This window comes from Sarcophilus harrisii, chromosome 3 (assembly GCF_902635505.1).
Source record: "Sarcophilus harrisii chromosome 3, mSarHar1.11, whole genome shotgun sequence".
Lineage (NCBI taxonomy): Eukaryota > Metazoa > Chordata > Mammalia > Dasyuromorphia > Dasyuridae > Sarcophilus > Sarcophilus harrisii.
Window position 1 is genome coordinate 477,477,017 of NC_045428.1, and position 25,605 is coordinate 477,502,621.

Consider the following 25,605-nt stretch of genomic DNA (forward strand, 5'->3'; position numbering starts at 1 on the left):
CTTTTATTTTCCATTGATAAAAAAAAAAAAGAATGTTAAGATTTAGATGATTTAGTCTCCCCACTGGGTATTTCTACTTGTTAGTGAGTGAACAAAGATACTGTATTTCAAGTATTAAGAGAGTTAATCTAATGTTTCCAGAGAAGTAAAAATGCATTTCTTAGAACATTTTGACCAATTTGCTAACACTTTGGCACCATCACAGAAGAAACAAGATCAGATATTATGGTTTTCTTTTTCGCATGACCAAGACCAAGGAAATATTCCATTTGGTGAGGTTGCTCCTCTGAAGCTCACACAGGCTAATGACAATTCTATGTTGTCTTTCCATCGGGGCAGAACCTGCCAGGGCTTGTGCTCTGCTGGCATAATCTTCAAAAACCAAGCATCAACAAGACACAATGAGGCATCAAAGATGATTTACTTTACATAAAAACACTGTTATCTCCCTCTTTTACCCTTCCTCCCCAAAGTCACAACACATATGGCAAGGTAGCACATACAATAAAAATAGCTTCTATCAAACTTTATTGTCAGCATTCCTAGCAATTTACTTTTGAATCCATAAAGCTCAAGTATAAACTACTGACCTGGAGAAAAAGAAAACTAGGAGTCTATTGAGACCATCTATAAAATAGAATCACTCATCATCTCCAATTTAAAATATGAGAAAAGGGCAGGATCATACTTTCTTGAATCGCTAGCATTTCATTCCATGCATGAAAAATGCTACAAAAAAATCTTAGTTCTTATGATAAATATGAATGAGGCATTTGAAGCTTATTAGCTCTAATATCCTAGGTGATCAACAAGTGCAAAGAGTGACAAGTATCTTCTTTCTTAGATTTATAGGTACACTGCAATGCTTTTTTTTTTTTTTTTTTTTAACAATTAAAACACTTTATTTTACTATCTGATCTCCTGACTTAAATTGTTCAAGCATTAATTACCACCAAACTATGGGGAAGGATAAGAAAAAACACAGCCAATACTGCGCCAATAAGATGAAGGCATTAGAAAGACTCACAGGAACAATTATTTTTCTATTGACTCTAAGGAGTTATTTGTGAATCTCTATAAATATATAAAAGAAATGGACAGAGAAGGTAGAGAATAATAAACAGGTCTGTTATTTTTTAATTGTTCAATTTTCTATTTTAGCATATTCTACTGACTTCCAAAATTCTTACAGACTTCTTTGAGAAATGAAATATTTTCACATCTATCAATTTCAAATGGGATATTTAAAATTATTTTCTGTCAAACTCCTACTGTGTGAAACCCAATAAGCAGTTTTCCTTTTTTAAAGATACACTTTAAATGCACAAATGTGAATAAGTCCCAAATTATTTTTTTAAACAAAGTATCTTTTAAATGTTCATTTTAAATATTTAAATGTTTCTCTTAAAGTAAGGCTCTTGTCTCATTCAAACAAATAATCAATTACATATAAAACTCTCCAAAGGTCATTTAAATAAAAATCTAAACTTTTTCAACTATTAAGTATTTGTTATCAAAAGATGTATATATTTTAACCTCTATATTAGCTCTTACTATAAAATCTGGTAAGTATTCGAACCATAATTTCATTATTTAGCTGTGGTATCCTGGAACAAACACTAGACTTAAGTGAAAAATCCTTTATTGGAGGAGTCTGTAATCTACCATTTATTGTGTGACCTCTGGAAGTGATGTAACCTCTATGAATTCCAGTTACCTAACCTTTAAAAATTATAACTCCTATAACATCTAACTTATAGAGACATATTATAAAGATCAAAAATGATATCTGTAAAGTGCTTTATAAATTTTGAAATGTCAGCTACTAGAAATAAGACTATTAAAAAAAACTTAATATTTTTCATAAATTATCCCTTTACTCCTTAGCCTCACAAAGTGATCACTGACATAAAGTTTTCCAAACTAATTCCTTAAAATGGCAATGAGAATATTGGCAATACTCCGTTTTCATCAACAGTGAAAATTTTAAACTAGTTTAATTCTTACAACAAAAAATATCTCCAATAATGAGCATTCAGTGCTTTAAACTGTCAAAAGAATGATTTGAAGGAGATTGTGGAAAAAAACAGGGAAAGTGTGAACAACATAAAGCTATCCAAGTTTAGCTAGCCATGACCCTGGATCCTTAATAAGGTAGTAAGATTCATCAAGGAACTGAATATGTCTAATCCTGGTTTTTCAGATGCAAATGGAACTTTAACTTACAAAAATATCAAGTGTATTCATAAATGCAAATGCTCAAAAAGGAAATGTGTTTTTATATGTGTTGCTCATATATGCAATGTTGAGTGCTAATTAGGATGCAAATCAGTGGTCAGAAAATAACTTATCATAGGCTTTCCCAATTCAAAAATTCTTAAGATGTGTGCATGTGAGATTAAACAGACCTTGATAAGTCTTTAAAAAGTTATAGGATTCTCCATATGCAGAATAATTTAATAGTTGTAACAGAAAAACAAGCATCAAAGATCCAAAGTCAACAATTATTCATCCTAATTGTGCACAGGGAGGTATAATTAGCCTTATTGTTAGAAGACCATAGTTTTCTAATTATTCTAATACAATTAGAATAATTATAAAAATTTAAATTATTTCTGTTAAGGGGTGAAAAAAGTCTTGCAAATTCAAAAATTCATAGCAAAGTAGATTTTAGATAATTAGAATGTCAAATTTTTGATTTTTTCAAATAAATACTACACTTGTACTCAAGGGACATCTTCACTTAAAAGCCTTTGTCACAAATCTGAATCTTTATTGTTCTGAAATAAAAGTTATAAACATAACTCAAAACATAAACTTCAATTTTTTCAGTCTCAGAAGGTGTGGTTCAATGCCCATATCACATGTAACAAGAAAACTTCCTTAAAAAAAAGGAAAAAAAAGTACTATAAGAAGTCTTTCATAAGAATGAAAATGCGCCCCTTGGTTTTTTTTCCTCATCTCATTTTAGTTTGTATACAGGTGGGCATCAAAAGGTCTGCATTTTCCTCAGTATAGTTCTTGCTATGACACTTGACGGACTTTTTGCCATTCAACAAATTCATCAAGAAGAACAGGCCCTAAAAATATGGGGGAAAAAAACTTTTATTAGTGAAAATTAAATAGTTTACTTTCCTAATTACCCAAATCCTTCCAGGACTATTCCAAAACCCACCCTCATCCACAAAACCTTTGTTCAGTAAAACTTTCCAGCCCCCTTCCTAAAAACTCAAATTATGTTGTCTATACTCCATATTTCAGCATTATAAAATGAGACTAATAATAAAACCTCTAAGAGGTAGAATGTGAGGATCACAGGGCATTAGGGCATTTGATTTTAAAGCAAATTAATTATTCCACTCACCCAAGTCCTACCTATAGAAATACCTCTATAAAATCCCCAGCAAATGGGCTATCCTCTGTGTGAACACTTCCACTGACAAGCAACTACTTCAAAATGCAGTCTATTTTCATTGTTAGCAAGTTATATTTACATAAAAGTCAGAGTCTCTTTATATACTGATCTTCGGTCTGCCCTCTACACCTAACTAACTACTATAAACTAGCTTTCAAAGTGAGAGATCAGAAAAATGGTGAAAGTAACGATTATATTCTCTTACCCTAAGATTTCTCTTCTTCAGATTAAAAATCTTGTAGTTATTCCCCATGAAACCTAGTTTTAAGTCTTAGCATGCTATCCCCAGAACTCAACAATATACTACACCATGTACTGACTAAAGGAAAAGGAAACCAACTACTATTTCTCCTGATTTAGAGTTGCTTCCATTAATGCTGTTTCAGATTTTCACAATTTTTTAGAAGCCATATCCTACAGTCAACTAAAACTCCTTCCATGCTCTCTTTTTATCTGGTAATTCTTCAGCTGATTTCTTTTTAGTTTAAGTGCAGAAATTCTATTTCCATTAAATGTTATCATAAGATTATGCTCCCCCATCACTGTGGTTCATTTATTTTTGAATTACATTTTATCATTAAACATATCACTCCTTGAAGTATGTCAAATGAATTTGTGTGCATTGTCCATTAACTCAAATCATTTCTTAAAATGGTTTGCATGACTAAGACAAGAACAGAATATTTAATTAATTGTTTCAGTCTTTTTTTTTTTTTTAGTCTCAAGATATACGTTAAAATGAAGGGGTTGTCAAAGTATATAGTCTATAGTACCTAAAATAAGCAAGCCAGGTAGCATAATAGATAAAGCAGTAGACCTAGAAATCAGGAAAACTTGAAATAAAATCCTGCTTTATATACTTTCTAGCTAGCTGCATAACACTGGACAAATCACTTAACTCGATTTGTCTCAGTTACTTCATTTGTAAAATGGAAGGATAATACTAGCACCTATACCCTCAGACTGAAAGGATCAAATCGAGATATTTTTAAAGCTTCCTGTAAATCTTAAAGCACTATCTAAATACTAGATCATGTTCTTGTCATTATAGTGCATAGCACATAGGAGGCACTACATAAATATTAATCATCACCATTTCTAAAATTAAGTACAACTATGATACATCACAATATGGAGGTAATTTGTGGCTGAGAGCTTTTCTAGTTTGGGAAAGGATACCAGCTATACCAGCCTAATAACAAAATATCAAAAAATTATCAAGAGGCCAGATTAGTTTGGAGAGAAAGTTGACTACTGGGTAATTTTTCTAGCCAAGGAAACTCAATATTTATAACTATAAAGGAGTGCCATGAATTATACTGTTTGAAAAGTGTGCCCACAATGCTAAAAGATAGTTAAATGAACTAATGTATCTTCCCTAATACAAAGCTGAGCACTCATTAATTAAAAAAAAACAAAAAAAACAAACAAAAAAAAACCCACCAACAAAGTTGTTCAAATTTGATCACCACTTTAAAGTAGAGGGAATCATGCTGGTAAGATTTTTTTTTTTTTTTTTAAAGCTTTGCCTTTCTGGTATTTTTTTTTCCTTCAGAAAGACAGAAATATGACTATGATTTCAGATTATTTTTATAAGGATATTTTCTTTTTTACAGAAGCTTGTAGAAAAATAATTGACTATTCTTTAAAGGAAGCTAAGTGCTGAACCAGAAGGTAAGTGAAGAACATAGAAAATAACTGGACATCCAAGGATTTTAAATGAATTATCACAACAGCATTCTTTAAACATTGTTAAATTATTTTAATTTAAGGGAAATAAGTTGTTATTAAACTTAAGCTAGGATTATGCAAATGATAAATATTTAAATAGGTCATCTTACGGTATCAGGTCTAAGAACAATCTATTTTCAGATTAAAACATTATACTTACATGCACCATCTTCATCATAGTTACTAAGATCTGCATGGACAGTTCTGCTGAATTCTAATACATTGTACCACTGATCTTTGTTCATAACTCGATATTTCGATTGCTAGGAAAAATGGAATATAGATACTTGGAATACTATGCATGCATTTATTGATTGGCGGACACACCCTTAACAAATTATTTTTCATTTTTCTTAGGGTCAACCTAAGCATTTTGTTCTTTTGTTCCAAATAAAGACTGACTATATAATATGTGTATATGTGCATATGCATTTAAAAGATGATTATTTCCTTATATTATGAAATCTGCTTTTAATTACTAAACATCTTTTAAATTCACTGCAATTTCTTTTTTTCCAAACTAATAATGAGAAGAAGGCATTTGACTTCCTTGCAGAGAAGTTTGCTCTTAGTTTTTAAAAGTTCTGGATCTACAAACCCATACAACATATGAATTTTTACATTACTACATTCACCATAGCATAATTTAAAGAAAACTTTTTTTTAAACATGCTGCAAGATATTTGGAAGAAAGCATGAGAAACAGGAAAAAAGAGCCAACAAAATTACAGGATGCAAATCAAATAGAGGAAGACTACAGTTAATTTTTAAAAAATAGTATCATATAGATAAAGCATACTGATTGATAAGATACTCTCCCCTTCCAAGGGCAGCAACTATAATCCAAACAGTTTTCTGCATATGCCCAAATATATAGTCAATACCCAAATATATAAGTATATAGTTTTTTAGAAGAACTGTGTTCTGATTGAGAGTAAGTAGAAAATTATGACATAAGTATTTATGTATATTTCAAATCTGGACTTATTAGATGAAAGTAGAAGTCTTGGGGTCCTTGTATCTATGGATCATTAATAATTTTAAGATACATAAATGCAAGTCTCTGGATTTTACTTTGGAATAGCTTAGAGAGTACCACAAACTTTATTATTTGATTTATACCAAGAAAGAGTAAAGAAAAACATTCTTATTCTTATATGTCAAAAAGCCCAAGAATCTGTTTTGCCACAATAAATACATAGAATTTTTGGCGTGGCAAGATGTTTTTTGTAATGATTCAGCAATGAAACACAAACCTAATTTTAGAAATGAATTGCTGTTTTACAGATTATTAATCAATGATATCTATATTTACTACAAATTTTTATACTGTCAATGAAGCAGATTGGAAGAAAAGTATAAAGCTTGAAATCTCTGTATGTCTTAATTGGGTTGATTCATGAAGTATCATGCTAATGGAAAACTGGACATTTTTAAAATAATAAATAAGATACCTCCAAGTACTGGTAGAATACTGAAAACAGTGGCCATGTCCTTCCAAGCAAAAGAGCTAACATAGATTTAGCAGTATCAATATCAAGGCTTCTCTGGTCCTTATCCTAAAATTTGGGGGAAAAAAATAATTTGAAAAAAGTACTGTCTCAGTATATAGGATTTTCCTTAAAAACCACTAAATATAAAAATTGCACCTACCCTTGCAAAATCAAAGGCATATCTGTAGATATTCTTAAAAGATGAAATATCATTCAACTGTGAGCGCAAAAAATCAAATTTGCTCTGTAACTTTTCTGTGCAGTCACACCTTAAATAAAAACCAAATTTTATAATCAAGAGGTTAATAAAACCATAGTTAGGGTACAAACAGGACTGTAATGTTTAATATTTAAATAATTAAAATGAGATTGAAAATGCCAATGTTTACAAATCTATAACAACAAAATACACATAGTATGCTTTATGCTAAGTACTATACATGGCACTTAAAAAAAAAATAAGAATCCATTCTTTTGATTACTTTCTAGGGGGAAAAAAAACCCTTGATACAAAAATCACCCATTCTCTACCCACTTCCCCAGTCCAAAAAGCAGCAAAAAGGTCTTATGTAAGTGTTGGGAATCAAAGAAGGAGCTGCCTCCAACCAGGGAAAAGGAAATGTCCATGACTAGGTCTTTAAGTCCTCAGAATCACCTGAGACACATACAGGTGAACTGCCCAGGGTCATACAAGCATTAGTGACAGAAGTGAAATTTGAACTTAGGCTTTCCTGATTTTAAGCACAGAACTCCACTACTATGGAACATCTCACAAATATTTTAAAATATGAAATAACAGAACAGTATTCCTGAGTACAACATTATCCTAGTGAATAGTTATAACTAATGCCAATACAAAGGAACTTAACTAATCTGGTCTCTACCTGCCAATTGCTCTGAAAATCCTTTCAGAAAAATACTTGTCATAAGAGGTAATCCATAAACTGTTTAAAAAATTAAAAAATAAGTCTGGAGGTTTTAAGAGGCAGAAAGAGAAGAAATCATATTAGTATTCCAGTCTTAATTTAAAACATTTACTTCTGATGAACAAAAGTCAAAGCTAATAATATTCCTAATAAGTTGGTGTAAAGTGATCTGCAAACCGTAAAGCAAGTTATATATATCCAATGACATCATTATCCCCAAAATGTAAAGCCTTTTGTGGGCAGCTTATTTTCATTTCTCTCTCTCCGTATGTCATATCAATTAGAAAATTATTTAATAAGCATATAGTATGGGCCAAGCACTACCCCTAGGAACTAGAAGAAAAGCACTAACAATGTATCAATCCCTTCTCACAAGGAGCTTACATTCTAATGTAGGAGATAACAAATACATATAAAAATATATACAGCACCTATATAAAGTTAGTAAATATATATACACATACAAAGCAGTGAAATATAAATGTTTGGGAAGAATAACACTAGCAATCGGGGTAAAAGTTTCATGTAGTAAGCATATTTTTCAGAGCTAAGAAATGAACTCTGGTCATCTGACTCCAAGACCAATGTGAAAAACTGGAAAAAAAATCAAATGACCAAGAGTTGGCAAATGATTGGGCAGACTGATATATTGATACAATAAAGCACTAGGCCATCAAGAAAGACAAATGTGAAAACAATACATAAAAATGAACAAGTCATGTATATATGAACAAGTCAAAGTAAAAAATGCCAGCGAGCAATATTCAGGGCATTATATTTTCAAAATGTTCTGAGAGATGGTTTACTAACAAATGGCAACTGCCATTAGCTTTTCAAAGAACAAAAAAAAAATTACTATGGAATATACAAATAACTTTCAAAAATGTATATCCATTGTCATGAAGACAAATGAAAGATCTAGGAAAGTCAATATGGCATCCCTTATTCACTGAAATTAATTCCCTGGTATATACATTTATATTAAAAGTAGCTTTGACTCAAGACAAACTCATTATCCTAGAGATAATACATTAAAACAAAACAAAAATCTTGTAAACTACACTTAAAAAGTAGGCCAACACTTTTAAAAAATTATACATGCACATACGTAAATTACACTGATACACACAAATATATGTATATATGTTTAAAGAATGTAAGTACAGAAAAGACCAGCTGGTTCTTCATATCTTCAAGAGATTATAGGTTTAAGCTGTAACATGAAGGATTTATGGATGAAGATTATGAAGAAAGGCTATATAATCTTTTCTTCTGTCCTTCAAGATCTTAAAAATCAAAAAAGAAGTTAGTGCCTAAAATGGTTTAAATAAAGTTCTCTCCCAAAAGTCATGGACACTGACTAGATTAGTATTTTTCAACAAATATTTTGTAATGTACTGAGATACCTCAAGTTCAATACGGACTTTAATCTAAACTTTGATCCCTGGTCTTTATCTATATTCCTGTTTCTTTCTCTGAATCCTCTTCCCCAAAGTAAATAAATCCATGTTTCCCTTCATTCTCCACAATAATGACCATATTTTGGTTCATCTTTGGTATGTAGGTTTGAATTTCCTAATCTAAATCTTCTTTCTCACCCTTCTCCTGATGGTATTTTAGCTAATATAACAATTAGCTAATATTGTTAAGTTCTATCTTTCACTTGTCTCTTTTCAGCATAAGAGTCAAGTAAAATCTTTTCAAAGACATTCTCACCAGCATAACATCCATCTTTTCCTCAGAACTAATTTTTTTCCTTAGTAAATGAATAGAAAACCCTCTCTTCTCCAATGTTATACCAAAACAAATTTCTTAATTTATCTTTGTAACATAAAATAAAAAACTTGAAAACTATGATTATGATTATTGAAAATTATATAATATACAAAAATTATAATTTCATGGAGAAGTTAAAAACAAAGTTAGAATGAATGCCTTTCTATATCGCAATCTTAAAAGGAATATGAATAAAGATTTAATAAAATAAGTTATCAAAATATGAGGAAAGAACAAGGTAATTCTGCTTTCTTTAATCTAGAAAAGCTGGATGGCTTGAGTTAAATATGTGGATTTACTAATTCTAACTGAAACTGCCCATTTACCCATAAGAGTTACTTGAAAACTTTTGAAGTACCAGATTAACATATAGTATAGTAACATATAGTACATTCTTCTTACATCTCATACATGAGGCAGTCAGAAGTAGAGGTCAAAGTTGTCTTTGGAGACAGCAAGACTTAGATCCAAACCCTGCCTGTTACATGTATTGCGTGATCATGGGCATTATCATTTAATATATCTTATATCTCAATATCCTAAATAATTCTCTAAAACGCAAAGTTATAAACAAGTTGCCCAAGGGCATTAGGGAGGGAGCTGCTGTACCAGAACTTCCCAAAAGTGATGAAATTACAAGTTTAGGCACACACACAAAATTTGCTATTATCTTCTGTACACTCTCAGCTGCACTCTATTGCAGTTTCCTGAGGTATAAACTTAAGATGTTTCAAATAATTTTTTATGTTCCAGAAAATGATTAAGAAAATTAATCTGAACATGTTTGTATTACTTATAACCACTGTGGCTAGCACAAAGTACACAACAAAGATTTGGTGAATTTTTTAAAAAAAGACTGCTTTGCAAATGGTAACTGAATAATTTCAGATCAACTAGGGCAGTGAAATTTTATTCTGTTCTAATACAAATAAATCCTAGATCATAGGACCAAATATTAGGATTATTCAACCATGTCTATTCTCTGGACTATTACTTTATTTTATTCTGCTTGGTAAGATGTCTAAGAAGATTGAATAAATTCTATGCAATGTTTATGGGCTGGCTAATTACTGCTCTTTTTAATAAGTCTATTATAGCACAAATTGCTAAATATTTAGAAGTATTCAAAATGCTTTATTTTTAGCATAACAAATTACCTTTAACAAGATTTTTATATAGTCTTACTTCTGCATAATTAAAACAAGGTACTGTCATGACAATTTTGATTAAAACAAAAACAAAAAATCTACTCTAAATTAAAAGAGACAAAAACATTAGTATAACCAATTAACAATTCTATAAAGACATACACTACCAGAGACAATTATAAAATATAACAAGTGAAATATATAGCTCAAACCAGTAAGGATTTTTACAGAAATAAATGTAAACTCATATACATTTACACTCTGGAAATCTAGAAAATACCCATATTATCTCAGTGGCAAATGTAAGATTAATAAAGTGAAAAAAAATTAATAATTTAACTACATGAAAGTTAAAGATAGAAAAAAAAAATTTAAATCCGGCTGTGCTATTTATTATCCAAGGAAAAGAGTGGCATAGTAAAGAGGGCTAGATGTAGAGTCAGAAAGACCTAAATTCAAATTCTGGGCCTTAGACACACAATACTTGCATGACCCTGGGCAAGTCAGAACCGAAGATTCAGTGTCTTCATTTGCAAAAAGGAGGGGATTGGACTAGATGATATAGTTTTCCAGCTCTAAAATTCTGACCATCCTTAAGGACAGAACTGGACTTCAGAAAAAGGAGGCCTGGACATAAAGATACTCAGAGAATAACCTTCCTAACAAACTAGATTCCTATATGCAGAAAAATAAGCAGACATCCTATTAACCTATGAGCCCATAGTTCCCTAATCAAAAGGACCAATGAATTTTAACAATCATGCATTTTGGTGGAAAGCTTTTTTTTATCCTTTCAAGTACACAGTTAATGCACATGGATTAAAATAAACCACAATCAAAGTTGGAAAAGAAAAACCTTTATAGATATTCACTCAAAGATTTACAAATATCTATCAGTGATTCTGAGAAAATTATAGAGCATAAAACATCGGTAAAATTTTCAAATAAGCTATTAAATGAGTTGTTTTTGTTGGGTTTTATTATTGTTTGTTTGTTTTTAAAAGGCTCTTACTGTAATGAAGTCATCCCCTTTAACCATTCTTCCTTGGTAAAAAATCCCATGCTTTCAGCCTCCAATTTCCAGGCTAAAACTAACATAATAATCTGGAAAGAACAGAACATAAAGGATGGGGGGGGGAGGGAAGGGGAAGAGAGTCAGCACAGAGATAATAATTTCTGTAGTTTATCATGGAGAACAATTACATAAATATTTCAATTTTTAACTATTAACATAGCCTTTGGAATTATCAAAAATTCCAAATTTTAAGGAATTTTAGATGAACTAAATTCTTGAGGCTAAAACATTCCATCACCATTTACTGAAGGCATAATCTCTCTCTGTTTACACAAGTATTTTCTGATGGGAAAGGAAAACATGAAACCAAATTAAATAAGAAACCAGAAAATAACCAAGTAAATCCATGGTAAAACAAGTAGAAGAAATCATATAAAATTTAGGGCAGGTGAGTTAGGAGCCTTACAGATTATCTAGTCCAATCCTCTCACAATAATTCTACTTAAAAATAAATCAAGTTGACAAGTTACTCCCACCATACTCAAAAATAAAACATACATTTTCAGGCTCAACACCAATATCTTCACAAAACTTTTCCATTCCTTCTGGCCCTACAACTTCATCAGGACCTTCAAAAACAAAAAATGAAAAAAAAATCTATTAAGTCTCTATTGTCATATAGAGATTAACATCAATAAAAATTACTAGCAATTATACAAATTTATGATAAAAATTGAAAATTTTGAACTTACAAACCATTCAAAATTCAGGAATAATATAACTTTTAAATAGTAAATAACTTTACAATATGAAACTAAAGTAATACAAAAATAAAGAAGACATTAAGTTAAATGTCTTAGATACTTGGATTCTGGTTCTTGGATACTAATTCAGCACATGTACCAATCAAATATTTGCTGAGTATCTACTATGTATTAAGGCAGTGGGGTACTCAAGGAAGTATATTTAATATCTGTCCCTCAAAGTATAGACCAGAGTAAACGTCAGTCTAGAATTAAGATCTGGAAAGAACTTTAGAAAGAACATTTCTAATCCCATAATTTTACAGATGAAGGAACCTGAGATTCCTGGAAATTTGATTTGCTTCTAAGATCTCTTAACTACCAGGGTCACTGGTAAAAATCAAAATAAAGGCTTCCTGCTATGACACCACAATATTAAGTGTGATTTATGGAGTTATTTTCAAAAGTTATATTAATTTTTTTTGAAAGATGAGTTAGAACTAGAACTATAATTTTACTGGTATAAGGATATTTCCTTTATTGATGAAAGCAGGCATCTTCCTACAACTTTTAAGTGATCTGCAGCCCAGAGAAGTTCAATGATTTGACCAGATCATTTGAGGAAGGACTTGAACCCAGGACTTCCTGGCTTCAAGGTTGACTGTCTCTGCACTCTACCATACTGCCTCTCATTCATCAATACTAAATTTGACAGGCTTCCCTATGTTATGACAAATTGGCCTTAATTAGGAATTTCACTTCTTGACTTTTAAAGTTACAAAAAACATCTTCGTTCTCACAATTTGAAAGAATAGCATCACCAAAAGTGAATTTTTATAAATTACATATTAAAGTTTCATTATCAAATTGGAAAGTAGTCTTGAGGGGAATACTTGTAGGACTTGCATTTGGTCCTCTGCTGAATACCATTTAGAGATGCTTAACAGAATTGCATGATACAAATCTGGAAAGGATACCGAATACTTTGAATGATATGAGTCAGATTCAAAGATAATCTGACAATACTAAACATGAAGTCAAATAAAAAAAATGTGAAAGCTCTACACTTGGGTTCCAAAAAAAAAATAAATAAATAAAAATCTATTTTCCAAGAAGGAAATGGGGAAGGCATATTTATACAGAAGTTTTTCTAAAAAGATCTAAGTATTTTAATAGGACTACAAGCTCAATGTGAGTCAAATCTGATATGGCTAAAGAGATGCCAGAGCTCAAATAAGAGGTAAAGCTAAGAGGAATAAAGATATGCTAGTTCTGCTTATACTGTTTTGGCCAGACCAAATCTGTAACAATATTCTGGGTCCATTCTGAAAGGAAAATGTTAAAAGGACATCAGGATAAAGGGTCTCTAGGACATAATATGAAGATCAGTTAAACAATCAGGAATTATTTAGCCTGGAGAATTCTCAGAGATATCTTCAGAGAAGTCTCAGCTATCTTCAAGTATATGAAAAGACTATTAAGATGAAAAAGAACTAGGATTGTTCTGCATGGCTCCAAAAGGCAAAATTCAAAATAAAGGTAGAAACTGAAGAGACAAATTTAGCATATAAGGAAAAGTTTCCTAATTATCAGAACTATCCAGACATAGATAGCCCAAAGTATATATTGAAAACCTTTGGAGGTAATAGAATCACCATTCATTTAGAGGACTTTTAAGAAATGGCAGGATAATCACTCCTTTGATACTGTTGTTGAACAATGGTATAAAGTCCAAGCATAAACAGATCCCTGCAAGCTACATACTGACTTAGAAAAACACAAATTAACATTATATTATATTTTATTTTATTTATTTTGTTAACTATTTCCCAAATACACTTTAAATTGTCCCATTCTTTTGGGAGTTTTGCAAAAATCTGAAGCATGAGAGTTCTGAATTTGATACCTCTGTTATAGAATGTACGAATTTGGAAAAAAAAGATCATTGCGGTCCCTTTCACTGCTGTTTTTCTGATGAGCAGGGTTATCTTACTTTAGTACAAAAGTTTAATTACTTAAGTTGCTGATGCCTATCAATGGTCCAATATATAAATAAGCAGGCTAAATCTAGCTGAGAATTTCATTCTCATCGTAACAGTCCTAATTTAGTTGAAGGCTAAACACCTTTGTAGACTGTTAGCATATAAATAATTTTAATTCTAGTAAAGAATGAACATATTCTTTTGTTCACAAAGTTAATTACTGGTTTCTCTAATATTCTTTTGATAGTTTAAGAATGTCTAATGACAAAAGGCTCAATAGCTAAATATAAACCAATATATTTAAAAGAGAAATATTTATTAAATTCATTGAAATTGTCCACTGATAGACATTAGCTTAGACAGAAAAAATATATATCCTCCTTAGGATGATATATGAACTCTAATCAAATGCAAATTTTTTTCTTTTTCTGTTAGGAGAGTTATAGTTCTATGTGTAAGATTTATTGCTAATAGACAATACTGATAAAATGTGTAAGATTTATTACTAATAGGCGACACTGATGTAAAAAGGAAAATAATCAGTGCACACAACTAAGAAAAGTTTTCTATAGTGAGTTTAAGATTACATAGATAACTCCAAAGCAGAATGAAAAACAAAAGGAATAGAAAGGCACTGTAATCTGCTTTTTTACAAAACTTTGAAGTGAATTTATAAAAAACAAAGAGGTGAAATCATGCCCAGAAATTAATATGAATTCACTAATAGCAAGTTATGTCTTACAATCTTCATTTCCTTTTTTTGAATTATTAGATAAATAGCATAGTTTTACTTCACCAAAGCATTTAATAACAGTGCCACATATCTTTGTAGGGAAGAAAAACATTAGACTAGATGAGAACACATTTAAGTAAGATTCAAAATTGGTTAACTGTCCCAGTCAAACCCAAAGAATAGTGATTGTGAACAAGAGTCTAGTGAAATACAAGAGGGTTCACTCCTTGGCATCTTTATTAAATACGTTCATGGAAGGTATAGACATTAAATATGCAGATGATGCAAAATTATAAGAGATTTCTAATATATTACATGACAGGTTCAAAAACTAAAAGACTCACTGCCTATCAGCTTGTCTAATAAAATGAAAATAAATATAAAACGCTGTACTTGGTTCAAATAAGTACAACATAGGAGAGACTTGGCCAAAAGGCAGCCCTTATGAAAAAAAAAAACAAATCAATTCCACATCTCTTAGTGGATTGTAAGGTCAACAGTAGTAGCAGTACAACATAGAACCCTAAAATGCTAAATACAATCTCATGTTACATTAATAGCAGTATACTGGAGAGATTAAGAAAGATGATAGTACTACTATAGTCTGTCCTTATAGGACACCCCATGTAGAATATGGTGTTCAATTCTATGCACCCTATTTTAAAAGGAACATTGAAAAGCTGAAGTTTATTGATTATTAGTTCAAAGTAAGGTAACTCCATAGAAGCATTAGTTTGCAGGAGTTGGGGGACATAACTTGAAGAAGTAAAGATTGCCACATCATCACAACTCTTAAAGAAATGAAATGGGTTGCTTGGAGATGAAACATGCAGTATAGTGAATTCCTCATTCACTGCAGGTCGTCAAACTGAGGCTAGATAACCATATGATGGAGATAATGTATGTGGAATTCATGTTTTTAATAAAGTTTGGATTGAATTATCCCTGAGGTTCCTTCAAACTCTTCAATTCCATGATTCTAATTTTAGAAAATTAAAATATTGGTGTTAGGGTATATTTTACCAATATCCTATAATAAATTGATTATTCTTTTTGTTTTTATAAATTGCTTCGTATAGCAGTTCTAGTGCTAACATTAGGATAGCATAACAAAAATGTACTTGAAAACAGTCTGAAGTATATTGACCAAACTTCTACTTTAATACCAAAATATTCCTGCTGGATTCCCTACCCTCTCATTTTTACTCTCTTGAAGTACTACATGTAGTACATGTAGATCAGTTCAGAAAGCCACCACACTTTTTTGGTGCCACCAATCTTATAAAAAAATTTAATTATGCCATGTCTCTTGTGAACAAGACAGAAATGGGTTCAAGTTCACTTAATCACAATTCTTCTTTCCTTTTTAAAATGAGAAAATTTTCCAAGTTTAAACATTATACTGCAAATAGCAGAAAAGGTATCCAAAAACAAAGCAAGACTTGAAGATTTGCTGTGCAAGTCTTGAAACAAAACATGTATTGAAAGTGCTGTTTTGCAAATCATAACTAATACCAAGTACATGGCTCAATATCACCAAGCACTACAAGTAAAATAAGGTCCAAGTTTCCTTAAGTTTAAAAGAGAACAATATGGTCAAACCACTTTCTGATTATCTTGTCTAGTATGGTACTGATTATCCTATAATTTCCGAAGCATACTATTTGGCTGACATCAATTTTGTAAAGATCTACATGCAATCTAAAATACAATCTAATCCTAACTGGCACATTTTAATTATACCCTTTGGTTCCTCTTTTTTCATATAAAATGATAAATAACAGTAAGTTTAAATAATGTATTAATATTTAATTTTATTAGTTACTTAAGGGAAAGAATCTTCTTTTCAAGAAGACTAATAAAAGTCAATTAAAAATGTGTTTAATGCTTTAATATTTTGCATTAAAGATTACATTCATCTACCTGCACTCAAAAAGTAAATGTGGGAAATTAACAATAAGTTTCCATTTGAATAACAATTTCCCAGAAATTAAATTTATTCATTTCAGTGAGTGTGGGTTTTTTGGTTCTTCCTAAACCATATCATGCTAATAAAGCTGCTCCATCGAAGTAGTATGATCTGATTACCTTTGGAGACAAAATTCTAGTTAACTCAATAATCATTCATTAAATATTTCAATGCACTAACAGTTAACCTAAGTTTAAAGAAATGAACTCAATCTTCAATTTACTCCTCAGGGTATACTTTTAAGAACTAGGAGAATCATACTAATTTAGCTTGCTCTACTAGATATTTCTATATTAGGACACTAGAATTCTATTCTTATTCTCAATTTCTCTAAGTGACCTCCAAAATTAACTCTTTAAAGAAAGATACATCATAGAATCAAATATCTAAAACTAGACAAGAGCTCAGAAGCCATCTTATCCAATATCCTCATTTTATAGATAAGACATTGAAACCCAGGGAAATGAAGTGACTTGCCCAAATTGGGTGCTTTTATTTACTCATGTTCAAAAACATACTAAGCAATTTAAGTGTTATTTATAGACTATAGGGCTTCTGCAGTATAGAGTATGCCTATCAAGAATACAAGAACACGTTTCAATAAAGCTTAATGATAAAATAATTACAACTCTTTAAAGAACAATGTACTGTAAGAATTAGAGCTACTTATTAGAACATAATTTAGACTTAAGATATTTTCATTCAGTAGAAAAACGAATATCTTACTCAAACTTAAAATTGGTTCTCTTATTCTATATTCTCTAAGAATAAGCCAATTGAATAAGTAACTTTATATCTTATATAAATAAGAAATTATAATTACAGAGTAAGGCCAAAAATTTTAAATAGTCACAAAAACAAAATCATCAATATGAACAATGTAAATACACAAAAGGAAAAGTTACGTTAATTAAATGTTCACATTCACTACTCTAGAAAGTAATTTATGAGGTACAAAAGCAATACAAAAAGGATTTAATAAAAATACTCTTACAATATTTGGTGTCCTTAATTAAAATAAAGAATGATTTTACTTGTCTCTACCAATTGTACAATTTGCACAGCAAGTCAACAATCTGTAGAATGCATGTAAATAATAAGTTCATTCTCTTCAATTGGGAGTTTGGGGTTGTCTAGAAATGTGAGATGATAATATTTTTTCCCCTAGCCCAAAATAATTTTTTTCATGATACTAAATCGCTTTCAGTTTCCATTCAGATACTCTTGGCACCATTCAACTAAAAAAAACATCACTTTTTAAGACAAAACTTTATGTCAAATTTATAATTCTCTATATATTCACACATACAAGGCTACCTGAGGTAGCCCCCCATATATATCTTTTGCCAGCAGTGTATAAGCAAAGATTCCAGTTGCCTTATTTTAAATAAAGCTACTGTAAATAATTCAGTTTCAGAAGTGATAGGGAGGCAGGTAGGAGGAATTGAGGAAAACTGGGATTTGATTTTCAAGAAATAATGTGCCTCCAGTAGAAAAAATATTGTTTTTTTTTATTATTAATAACCTAATAGGAAAAATGTTAATATTAAAATAATAAAAGCACATTAATTCTTCTATGTTTGTCACATTAATTTAAATGTTAAAAAGTCATGTGAAAGAAATATTGTAACAACAATTTTATTACCTGCATATTCATAAAACCAAGCCAGGCACTTCTTGCTTGAAAAATGCTCCTCTCCACTTATTAGTTTAGCAGGGACTTGTGATCTGCAATAGCTTAAAAAAAAAAATGCACACACAAAGAAGCCTAAAATGTTATTTTTTCTGAATCCTTTATAAAAATGGATAATTTCCATTCAAGTTTAATTCAATTTAAACTGTTATAATTATCAATAAAAATTTGTCATAATAGAGAAAAACTGAATGTTACCACTAGTGATTTCAAATAGCCTAAATCATATAATTTTTGGCTAACAAAAAAAAAAAAAAAAAAAATCTCTTCAATTGTCATTATTTCAAAAAAAAAAAAAAAAAAAAAAGACTTTAACATCATTTACCCATATTTCAAAATACCACAGATGAGAAGCAAGGTAATCTAGTGGTCTGAATATAAGATTGAAAGCTGGGAATTTCTGAATCCCAGTACTGTTACTGATGTATCATGATTATTACTTGTTTTATTTACAAGAATCATTATATTCATCAAACTTTCTATTTAATGAAAAAAATTAATAAATGTTCCACACATTTTAAAAACACAATTCTACATACTTACATAAATAATGTACCAAAATGTCTTCCAAATCCCACCCCATCACACTTAAAAAACCCTAAAGGATTACAAATTCTCTACCTTGATTTAAAATAATAATAATAATAATAATAATAATAACATAATCTGGAACCAGCTTTAAGTCAAGGGTTTTTTGTTCTAATCATCCACTTATAAAATGTGTTTTGTTCATATAAACCACCTCATCAATAACATACACGGCTCCTTTCCAGATCCTGCCTTAATATAGTTCAAATAACTTTTATATCTCAAATTACTCTGAAAATAATAAAGCTGAAAACACAATGACTTAAGATAGTCACAGAACTTTCAAACAAAGGATTCAGTTTTTAATAGACCAGTAGTCATCTCTGTTTATCGCTGAGGACTCAATCAAGACTTGCAGAACTAGTAAAAAAAAAGGTTAGTTTGAGGAACTCAAAACTTACTCAGCTTTCCATGCATACTTATCCTGAATTAAGGATAAATTTAAATATAGAAAGAGCATAGAAATTGCAGAAAAAGCAAAAATGTAGAAAAACAAATGATCAATAATGAGGTGATCCTGATATTCATTACACTGGATAAATAGCTAAGTTAATGTTAACACAGTATTATGGTACTTGTAGAAATGCCTTTTTGTTAGAAGGCATTTAAAAATATAAGTTCTTAAAAAATTCTAAATATTTCTGATGGTAGATAAGTCACCTTAATGTCAGTCACATGCCAGACTTAGTAAAGCACAGGAAGTATTTTTTAATGCATGTTCATTAAACACGGAGTAGAGGAATAGCAGTCAAATTCCAGAATGAGGTAGCAATAATCACCTCATTAAGACAGCAACACAGAAACTAAAGCATCACTGATCACCTTAATGAGCAAAGAAATATTCTTCTTTTAGTTTCTTTTATTGAAGTGACAGTAGAAGAAAGACATGTGGGCTGTCTAGGGAAAAGGCCTAAAAACAGTGGTTCTCACCACTTCCAGTATTGCTATTAAAAGGCTAAGAAAGAGAAGTCTATCTGAATTTTTACACCGCTTTCTAAAACCTCCCATTCACTAGGCTCAAGCAAGCTCATCTAACCAAAGGGACCCAACAGTTTCCCTAAGCCTAAACTGCTATGCCCATCATGCTATGTCCCCGCTTTCAATGAGCTACCCTACCCCCCACGATATTGCAATGGCATCCAAGTCCTCAGAGATGTACTCCTTTGGCCAAGCTTTGTCCTTTCCTTTTCAAAGAGGTTACACAAGACGTCTATCAAGTAAATTGCTACTCTTTATAAGAATCCTAATCATGACACGGTGGGGAGGCCAGCCTTTCCATATTCTGTACTGATGAGGGGGTTTGGGCACAGGTGACGCGTCGGTCCCCTTAAGGCAAAGCACTGAAAACCCCAGTTGGTAGTGCTCCTTGATTTAAAAACCCTCCCTCAGAGATCTCCTAGGTTAAAACATATCCTTCACAGAGATGTCAAGCTGGGAGGTCGAGGATGGCAGGGGCAGTTTTCCTTTCCTTTGTACCACACCCAAGGCAGTTGTCAAGTCAAGACTTCTCAAGCTCTGCTCCTCCCTTCATACTCTGTAAAGAAATTCCAGGAGGTGACCCGTGCAGATCTGCACCCCTTCCCCGGGAGCACTTCACGAGGGCGGCGTAGGGAGCGCAGGGAAGGCTGGAGAAGGTCGGAGAGCATCCCCCACATCCCTCCTCGGGCGCTAGACCCGACCCCGCCCCCCGCAGCAGACGGACCCCAGGGCGGGGAGGCTCTTCCCCGCCCCCATAAGTAGGGGAGGTCTCGGGCAGGGGTTCCGCGAGCTTTGCGCGCGCGCGCGCACTCACACTCACGTTTCCCCCGTGGGTCTGAGGCCGAGGGCCTTCCTCCCCCTCCGAGCCCAGGCCCCCCTCAGGCAGCGAGTGAGGCTCGGGCAGGGTTAGGCTGCGCCTTCGCCGCCTCCCCCCAGTTCCCGCCCTCCGGAGACCAGGCTACGCAGGGGCAGGGGCCGGGGCCAAGGCCCGGGCCAGGGAGGCGCTACCTGGAGATTTTACACTTCTTGAGGCCTCCGTCTTCCGCTACCGCCGCAGCCGCCCCGGAGGATTTTCTCTTCTTCTTCACCGGCATCTTCCGCCCTCCCCCGCGGGACGGGCAGGGGAGCGGAGCCGGTGGAGAGAGGGGAAGCCGTGCGCGGGCGGCCCCTCAGCGCTGGTCCCCGGTCCCCCAAGAGCGGAGGAAAAGGAGGAGGCGCAGAGACGCCAGCCCGGTCCGGCCCGATGCCGCCGCTGCCTCCCTTCCTGATTCTTCTCCGCTCCCTCCTCTTGGCACGGCGGCGGCCCCTGCGGCTCAGCCTCGGCGGCGGCTGCTCTGGCCACAGACTCCAGGAGCAGGAGGCTCAATACGACCCGGACACTAATCTACGGAGGAGGAAGTGACAGCAGCAGCGGAACGGGTCATTCGGAGAGGGCGGGGTCAAGTACTGGGCTCCGCCTCCGGGGGCGTGATCGGAGTGGGCTTTGCGAAGGTGGGCGGGGTTTACGTGCACGTGTTCTCTCTATGAGTTCTACACGAGGAGAAGTGTTGACTTTCTGACCCCTGAGGGTTTCTGCAGCCATCCTTTCCAATGCTCTGCTCAAACTAGCGTCACTGAAGGCCACAGTGCTTATAATCCAGGACTGGCCCTAGTTGCCACACATTGAAGGTTATGGGGAGCCTCGAGAATCAGGGCAAAATGAATGAAAGGCTTGTTTCCGCCACGTTAATCAGTCAATGAGCACTTATTAAGAGCTTAGTATATGCCAGGTACGGTGCTAACTGGACACCTTGGTAAGAAGCACTTTCATCGGTCAAAGAATTGTTCTTGCAACTAAAAATGCTAGAAAAGGAACAATCAAAAACCCCCAGTCAAACACTAAACTCGAAATTCTAAAAATAAAAGGAGAGATCAATAAAGTTGAAAGTAAAAAAACTATTGAATTAATAAAACTAAGAGTTGGTTCTATGAAAAAACCAACAAAATAGACAAACCCTTAGTAAATCTGATTAAAAAAGGAAAGAGGAAAATCAAATTGTTAGTCGTAAAAATGAAAAGGGAGAACTCGCCACTAACGAAGAGGAAATTAGAGCAATAATTGGGAATTACTTTGCCCAGCTTTATGGCAATAAATGGGACAACTTAAATGAAATGGAAGAATACCTTCAAAAATATAGCTTGCCCAGATTAACAGAGGAAGAAGTAAATATCCTAAACAGTCCCATCTTAGAAAAAGAAATAGAACCAGCTGTTAACCAACTCCCTAAGAAAAAATCCCCAGGACCAGATGGATTTACATGTGATTTCTACCAAACATTTAAAGAGCAATTAACTTCAATGCTACATAAACGATTTGAAAAGATAGGGATTGCAAGAAACACTTTCATCCTTCCCTTCTCTGTTTATTTACCTCCTTTTAAGAACCCCTTATCTACATCCCCCTCCTAATATCATACAAATTGTCTCTGACTATCCAAGATTCCTCCTTAGAAAGTCTGGACTGTGAACACTCCATTCTCAGATATTTTATTAGACGTTTCCTTCATATTAAAATTTATTATCTTCTTCTTAGCAAAAGATGAGTGACAATGGATCTAACCAGATAAATTAATTTGTATGATTTTTCTCTGATAAATAGTACTATGTTCCAGGTTATATACTTAAGACATGATTGCTAATCATTGGAATTTCAAACATTGGGCAATAAAGGGGAGAAAATATTTGGGTCAATTTGGTCAGGCAATGAGGTCTTTAAATTAGGCATTTTTTTTTTTTTTTTTTTTTTTTTGTCCATCTCTGTGTTTCTAACCGTCATTTCCACTTTGTATACATTATGTGCACGGTTATAGATTTTTATATTACTGCTCTTGTTGACTACATTAAAGGTCTCAGTGAGAAAAGCATTGTGTTTGGAATCAAGACCCGAGTTTGCTTCCCAGGCCTGGGTTTTAGATTTATCTCCCTTTTTAAAAATATATTGTATTTTTTTTTATTAAACTTAAATGAAAAATAAGAAAAAACAAAAGAGAAAAAGATATTGCCATGTGTATAGCAGGACATCAGGAAAGATTTAAAATATGTACCACTAAATTTTCATTTCAAGAAAACAGTAAACATTGTATTTATAATTGTTCATCTTTGCTTTCTGATAGCTTTTTTTTGTTCTTTGCTGTGCACTTTTTAACCCCCCTCCTTTCCCCATTTCCCCAAGCAGGCTACAGTTAAGCACAGATATTTATGTATATCTGTGTATGTGTGTGTGTATATAGTAGTGTGTAGATATATGTATGTATGTGTTTGTATATATATATATATATATATACATACCTGCATGCACATATACATACATATATGTGCATATACACACATATGTACATATACCTAAAACAATATTAATATGGATGACAACAGATTTCTCTCTTGATTGGTTTTAAGTTGACTTTGATATTAATAATTAATACTCCTACTTTTTTTTTCCTAATAAATTCTACTATTGATCATCATTGTTGTGTTTGGTGTTATCTTTTATTTTCTATCCCTGCTAACTCTTCTTCTACTTGTTAACTTGGTTTTCTGTTTCTTAACTTCCTTTCCACCCATGGATCCTTACCTTATCTTTTCCCTCTCCAACTGTCCCATTCCCAATAATCTACATATCTTATCCCACTCTCATTCATCTAAACACTCTTCAATACCCTGTCTTATTCTATACTATTAGATTATCTCTAAAGTTTATTTCAGTTATAAATGGCATGATCTTTTGCTTCAGTCTTTTTCTTGAGCATAATAAATGTTCTTTAACTCATTGGTTGTGCTAAATGAACCTCAAAAGGTTCCCAAAGGGGTTACACTTATGTTGTTGAAGACACACTTTAAAGCACTATTTAGCATTTCCTTGTAATGTAGATAGGTAATAGGAATCTCTAAACTGTGTATGGGATCAATGGAAAAGATGACACAGAATAATGTCTTTTGGCATTCAGGTCACAGTACATTCCTGTGACTTTCAATGATATTGTCTACTATAATGCTACCGCTTTCATTGCTTAGAATGCTATCGTTTCTTCAGTCTCATTCAAAAATGTAAATATCATATAATTATCACATGTGCATAAAAGATAAAAGCTTACTGTTATTCCATTGTTCTTTCTGCATACTCTATTCTGTAGAATGTTCTACATATTCTACATTCTACATATATTCTATGTTCTGTAGCAAATTATTAAAAAAAATTTTGAGAAAAAAAAAAACCTAAACAAAAAGCTTTTTTTAAAGCACTGGATACAAAATACAGGACAGGGTAGTGGGCAAAAAGACTGGATTTGAATCTGTAAACCACTTGGCATGTGATCGATCATTGACAGAACTTTTAGCCTTTGGGAACAGGAGGAGAGTATCTGCAGGAGTAGATCTTTTAAAATTATTTTGTATCAGTCCTAGAGCAACCAAAAATAATAACCTAAAATGTGCTAATTTAAGTATCTTTATTTAGTTTTTCTTTACACCTCTAAGAGATAGAGGATCTTCACTGAATAGAAAAGAAACAAATGTCAAGTGATTAATGAAAGCTTGATATAATTAGTTTATTGTAAAATAGATTCTAGAGCATATGAGTCCTGCATCCCAATCAAATGTTCTTTTCAGCGTGTGGGTCCTGCAGGAAAATTAATGTTTAAAAAAAATCTATAAAATCCTGTTGATGAAGCATACATATAAACATGGGGTAAAAATATGAAGGAATCCTAAAGCAAGTTATTTTTTTTTAAATTTTATATGAAATATTATACTTAAGCAATTCTCTTTAGTTAAAATGCAAAAGGGGAGGAAAAAAAAAGGTTTCATTCTCTCTTTATTTTGAACCTAGCTCCCATGGTAATTAGAATTTTGCAAAGTGGTCTCAGAAGGTGCACTATGTTGTTTAACCACCTGGGAATGCTTCTAGATACTAAACTGAACCTATTTCACAAAAATGTTCAGGCACTAGAAGTAGCAGGCTCATCTTACAGTTGTGATACTTTCCCCCATCGTTCCAAAATGCTGGATAAGTGCCAAATTTTCTATAGTCCTAAAAGAATGACAATCTTTTAGCTCTTCTCTCTAATATCCCTGTTCATTTATGAAGTGTGGTATCATAGATTTACCCAATTGGAATCTGTTCGTAAGCACCATTTTACTTAGAAACACCACTTCCTCCCACCTCCTTGGTAAATTTTTGCTGAGTACTGGTCATGGTGACCTTAGCATAAACATGCTTGATTATTGTGTATACCTTTTTGCTCTTTGTATTGAAATAATAAAAGTAATTTTTAAAAACACATTTACTGCAAAATAGTATGCCTTAATCACAATCCAGAACCAGATAATACCAAACAGTATATAGACCATTCTGAATCCAGGAATCCTGGTTCAGTTCTG

The 25,605-nt window shown here is 32.8% G+C and overlaps 1 protein-coding gene across 2 annotated transcripts; it reads right to left on the minus strand.

Annotated features, from left to right (window-relative positions):
- Nucleotides 1-402: 402 nt before the first annotated feature.
- On the minus strand, nucleotides 403-21,596 carry DCUN1D5 (defective in cullin neddylation 1 domain containing 5). 2 transcript variants are annotated; one of them, XM_003764281.4, is made up of 8 exons: nucleotides 21,199-21,596; nucleotides 18,577-18,668; nucleotides 12,063-12,133; nucleotides 11,502-11,593; nucleotides 6,800-6,908; nucleotides 6,601-6,705; nucleotides 5,307-5,409; nucleotides 403-3,080 (listed from the first exon to the last, which is right to left on the minus strand). In XM_003764281.4, exons 1-8 carry the CDS (start codon nucleotides 21,282-21,284, stop codon nucleotides 3,025-3,027), a joined length of 714 nt encoding a protein of 237 aa, XP_003764329.1. In that variant the 5' UTR covers nucleotides 21,285-21,596; the 3' UTR covers nucleotides 403-3,024. The 2 variants fall into 2 exon arrangements, with proteins under 2 accessions (XP_003764329.1, XP_023355256.1); XM_023499488.2 differs by lacking the exons at nucleotides 11,502-11,593; nucleotides 18,577-18,668; nucleotides 21,199-21,596.
- Nucleotides 21,597-25,605: the final 4,009 nt, after the last annotated feature.